Consider the following 5421-nt stretch of genomic DNA (forward strand, 5'->3'; position numbering starts at 1 on the left):
GGAGGAGAGAGGTAGCCTGCAGGGGACCAAGGAATGGGCAGTGGTGGGCAAGAGCAGAGGGACTGTGGACTACAGGTGTGGTCAGATCGTTAAAATCCTCTTCTGAGTGGAGGGAGAGGGGCAGGGTTGAGCTGCTAGCCCAGTGGTGAGACCCCTGAGAAGTCCCAGGAGGCCCTGTGGGGTGGAGTTGGGACATTATTCCCCTTCGATGTAACCAGCCTCACTCACATTCCCCTGCCAGTCCAGGGTCCACACACCCTCCTGGCCTGCCTTCTCACAGGACTAGTTGGTGACAGGACTGGGCCCCAGGCTTGTAGCCTCTCGGCCCCGCCTGCCCCACTGATGGCAGGTTTATGATGTTTTTCTCCCTCCTGAGTGGTGTTTGGCTTTTGGTTTCTATGGCGAAGCAGGAATTTCCTAATGGCCTGTTTCCCATCTGGGCTGGGCAGACATTGGTGATGACTCTGCCGGCGGCTACAGGAGGGGAGGTGCACCCCACAGAGCCTCCATCTCACCTCCCCCCACAGTCCCCGGGTGCCTGACCCGCAGGCCTGGGCAGAGCTGTGGATGGAAGAGAATGAGCGGTGGGCTCCCAGCTGATCAGTGTGTGAGGCCTGGCTTGCCCCACCCCGCCATGAGCTTCGCCCTCTTTGTATGGAGCTTCCGTAAGCGACAGAGAGGGTGGAAAAGTGGGGAAGCTGCAGGGCTTCCCTCCTAGGAACCAGACCAGAGTGGGAAGGAGCAGCTGGTGGAGAAGGGACACACAGCCTACCCCAGAATCCTGAGCTGTGTCTCCTTGCCATAACGGCTGCCATTCTGGTGCAGGGGAAAGTGCTGGGGTGGTATCCTTATCCATGCAGAATAACAAGCCTGGTGCAGGGTGGCCCTGGGCCCAGACCCCAACCCTTCTTGGTCCGCGTCCCAGGCATGGTGGGCTAATAAGCAGAGATTTGTGACCATCCTAATTTCTGCCACAGGCCTGAAGGCAGGAGCTGGCCCAGTACCCCAGAGGACAACAAGGCTCAGGCACACAGGATCCACATCGACTCCGAGGCCCAGGTTTGTACATATACCACTTGACCTGGCCTGGCCTGGCTCAGAGCAAGCCCGGGGCAGAGAGGCTGGGCCTCACCCACAGGTGTAACTGCGGATGTCCTCACCGTAGTTCTCAGGTGCCCACGCCAGAGACTGAAGCAGAAGGCTTCTCTGAGCCCTGTCAATGCCCCTTCAGGTGCTCCCCAGGTGATGAGTATCTGCAGTGGGCTCTGCCGGTACCCCAGGCAGTCCTGGATTCTGAGACAATAGTGCCCGTGATGGGCAGACACTGGGCCAGGCTTTGACTCAGGGCTACCACCTACCCAGCTGGGTTTCACTCTGTTGCCCAGTGACGCCAGATCAGGAGGAAGTCACCAGGCTTGGGGGCAGGGTGGGGGACAACCACAGGCTGTGGAGTGACCACAGGCTATGGGGTACTCTTCTGTCTCATCCTAACCTTGGGCACCTACCTGGCCAGAGCCAACCTTAGAATATAAGGCATTGCCCTGTCTATCCAAGACTGAAGTTTTCTCCTGGCCATTCTGCAGTTGCAGCTAGCAGACCTCATGCTGCAGGCCTGTCTGCTCAGTTACCTTTCTGTGTATGACGAGAGTCACAGCTATGGTGCTGTCCTCAAGGAGTGTAAGGTGGGGCCAGGCTGCTTTAGGGCCTCATTTTGCCATGGGCCTGAGGAGTAGCCCAGGTGGCAAGGCTGAGGTATCCAGAGTGGACTTGACATCGCTGGGGCCACAGAGTTTAAACAAGGTGGAGACTCGACTGGTCTGTGATGGATCCAGAACTTGGGACCTAGCATGTGGGACTATCTGTCTCTCCATGGCGGCTTTGCTGTATGTACCAGAGGGAAGGGTGTGGCCTCGCCCTCACCATCTATCCCAGTCCCCATCTTTCTCTGATGTTTGTTCCCAATCTTGCTTTTACTGGCATCCCTGAGGCGAGATATATACCATATGCAGGAAGTGCCCATTCTGGAAGGGGAGAAGCACCTAGCAGTTCCGGGATGGCAGAAGCCAGGGGTCGAAGGAGTCCAGAGAGGTATAAAACTCAATCAAGGGATCAGAGAGGACTGGAGGAGGGCATATCCAAGCCATGACCTGAGGGTCTGGGAAGAATAAGGCAAGCAAAAGGGCTTGGAGAGAAGTGTACCACATACAAAGTGAAGCACATACAGAGGCTCAGAGGTGAGATTGTGCACCAGAGGTTCAGAGAAAAGTCCCAGGGGTGGCTGGGGGCAAAGGGGAGGGCTGAGGGCTCTCAGTTTCCTCTGCCCCGGACCTCAGCTGTTCTTGCAGAGATCTGTGGCCACACCCGCGTCTCAGGAGCTTGCACCTGGTAGTCCCATGGACCCATGGGGACAAGAGGTGGGAGACACAGACAAGTCAGCCAGGCCTGATGTGGGGCTGAACAATGGGGACAGCGTGGTGCAGGCCCCCAGCTCATGTGTGAGCCCGGCACTCACGTGTAAGTGTCAGGCTTTGCAATGTGAGGCTCAGGTCTGCTGAGTCCTCAGGGAGAGGCTCTGGGCCAGGGGGGCTGGGGTCTGGAGGGCAGTTGCCCCTGCCCCCACACTTCCCCTCACTGACCTCCTCAAGGGCCAGGCTGCTGTTGGCTCAGGCTGGAAGCAGAGGGATTTTCCAGGAGCAGCAGGGCAACCCCTTAGCTGCTGCCCCCCTTTTGTACTTAAAAGGTCATGAGCTCTGTGGGTGGCGACAGAAACATCCCCACCCAGCCCCTGCCCGGTCGTGTCCTCAGTAACACAGACACAGGGCCCATTGTCCCCAGACTGCTCCCACCCTCTGCCTGCAGGGGGGACGGGGGTGGGCCCAGCTGGAGCCATCACAGGAGGGGAAAACCACAGCTGGCCCTCAGACCAGCACAAGGTACCCTGGCACTCACCAACTGGGGTTTCAGGCCCTCCTTCCATATAGGGTCATAGAAGACTTCTCTCAGGCCTCACATGGGAACACAGCCCAGAGTGAAGGAAGGATGGTGATCAGGAAAGGTTTCCCAGACAGGGTGGCATTTGAGCTGAGAACCAGGTGATGGTTTAAGGCAAGCCAGGTGCAGCAGGCAGTGCAGGACTCAGCCTGTCCTCTCCAGACAAGCAGAGAGCCAAAGCTCAGCCTCTGGGAGGTACCACCCGCTCACATGGATTTAGTGCTCACCTCTGTCCCAGTTGGGTGTCCCAGATTCTGACCACAGGCACGTGGGAGCTGATGAGCAAGCCCATGGTTACCCCCATGCTGTGGAGTGACACATCGAGGCTTCAACAACTAAATCAGCAGCTGGCAGGGACTCCGGCCCCGACAGCACACGGGCACATCATGGAAAGGGGAAGTTCAGGAGTTGGGGCTCAGGAATGCTCATGAAAGCCATTCATCCAATGATGGATGCATGCCAGGCACTACGCTCAGCGCTTTATATGCAAAGGTCTCATTTTATACCCACCAGAAACTTATGATATAGAAACCATCGTGCTCCCCTTTCACAGGTGAGGAAACTCAGGTTCACAGAGGTAATATAACTGGCTCAGTGAGTGAGTGAGAAAGTTGGGACTCAAACCAACACTGAGGTCATCACGTGTGTCTTAACCGCTGAGAGGCTGCTGCATGGGTGGCCATGGGAGGGGCACGGGCTCTGATGACCCTGCAGTAAACCCCCACACCCTGCTGGGCAGGGGTAAGTGGAGGGCCTTCTTCCTCTAGGTCCTTCCAGCCCTGCATCCTGTTGAAGCCTCCTTTGTATGGGGCCCAGCCCTGCCCCCACAGTCCATGGCCCATCTGGTCCCCATTAGAAGCCAAGCCAGCCCCGGCCTGCCTGCCCTGCAGACACACGTGGGAGAGTGCTCAGGTTTCTCAGGGGCTTTTCTTGGACCCAGTGGGGTAAAGGTTTTTCTGCTGCTGTTGCCTCATTGATGGGGGCCCACCTGGGCAGCAAGAGACCCTCTCCTTTGTCTTTTAGGGTGGGAGAAGCTGGGACTCCAACCCTACCCAGTCATTCAGCTGCTAGTTCACCCATTCCTCATGCTCCTGCCCAGCTCAGAGCCTGTAGAAAGCAGCAGCTTGGGCAAAGCCCTGCAGGCTCAACTGTGCCCCAGCTGGAGGCTGCCCGAGTCCTAGGCTTGCTCTTTCCCCCGGTGGTAGGCCACCTCTTCTCCCACCTGACAGCCCTGTTCACACTGTAGAGTGGAGGGACAATTTATATGTCTCCTCCCAGACTGAGGCTGAGGACACCTTCACAGCCTGGGCTCTTGGGCCCTACCCTAAAGTCAGGGTGCTCTGGCCACCAACTGTGTCCCTGTCAATGGATAGGGACATGGTCATCCCCAGCATGACCAGCTCTGGCTCCAAGTACACATAACTCTGTGTGATTAGGTGTATGTAGGTGGACTGGCTGATCCATGTATGTTGCCTTCCTGCATGGGTATGTCTGTAAAGGTATTGTGAGAGTGTGCGTGCCTGTTGTCATACTGCTGAGGACAGGCCTGTGTGCCTACAAACTAGAGGCAACACAGCCCTGAGCACTGCAGGGACAAAGGTCCCCAGTCCCCATTCAGACCTGCACCTGCAAAGAAACTTCCCTCTTCTCTTGGGTTGAGGAGGCATATTCAGGGCATCCCTCCCCTAGATGACTCTGTCATGGGCATCAGGCTGGCTGTGGGGTTGTGGGATGGGGAGCTTTGAGCCCTGGCCTGCTTTCTGCCCCTCATCTGCTCTATCTATGGAAGGCCACCCATTTTTTGCCTGGGAAGCAGGAAGTGGGGGTGAAAATACAGGCCTAGAGGGGTTTGACCTCACAATGGTACCTTTTCTTAAAGAAAAAAAAATTTATTTATTTGGCTGCACTGGGTCTTAGCTGCAGCATGAGGGATCTTTGAGCTTTGTTATCATTGCTTGCTGGATTTTTAGTTGTAGCAATCAAACCCTTGGTTGTGGTATGTGGGGTAATGTTCCCTGACCAGGGATCAAATCTGGGCCCCCTGCATTGGGACCCCAGAGTCTTAGCCACTGGACCACCAGGGAAGTACCACAATGGTACCTTTAAACCTCCTGCTCCTGCCGAAGGGTCCTGGGACACAATGATCGATGACCCTTCCTGGCTGTAGAACGGGAGTTCCTGTTTTGCATTCCCAGCCATGGGCCCATCTAGTACCCAGCGCGGTTCTGACAGATAAAAAATAGCTGGCACCAGGACCACCTTCGCAAGGAAGCCACACACTGTGCAACAGACACGCTGGTCTTAAAAGGCTTCTTGGGATGGTCCTGCCCAAACACCACCCACATGGGCACTGGGAGTCAGAACCACCACAGGGCTCATGAGCCAAGGTTGAGTCTCAAGGATTCAGGGCTTTTGTGTCTGACTTTCCCT

General features: G+C 56.5%; 2 protein-coding genes across 4 annotated transcripts in view; one reads left to right on the forward strand and one right to left on the reverse strand.

Annotated features, from left to right (window-relative positions):
* LOC105005558 (prolyl 4-hydroxylase subunit alpha-2) overlaps positions 1 to 5421 on the reverse strand; it is a 71176-nt gene that overhangs the window by 62639 nt on the left and 3116 nt on the right. The window lies entirely within an intron of this gene.
* Positions 1 to 5421, forward strand: part of PDLIM4 (PDZ and LIM domain 4) — a 14588-nt gene that overhangs the window by 7366 nt on the left and 1801 nt on the right. For both annotated transcript variants that reach the window (XM_010863584.1, XM_010863585.1), the window contains exon 3: positions 978 to 1059. In XM_010863584.1, the coding sequence (XP_010861886.1) occupies positions 978 to 1059 (82 nt within the window). The remainder of the gene's footprint in view (positions 1 to 977; positions 1060 to 5421) is intronic.

This window comes from Bison bison, unplaced genomic scaffold, assembly GCF_000754665.1.
Source record: "Bison bison bison isolate TAMUID 2011002044 unplaced genomic scaffold, Bison_UMD1.0 scf7180017864492, whole genome shotgun sequence".
In the NCBI taxonomy this organism is placed as follows: Eukaryota; Metazoa; Chordata; class Mammalia; order Artiodactyla; family Bovidae; genus Bison; species Bison bison.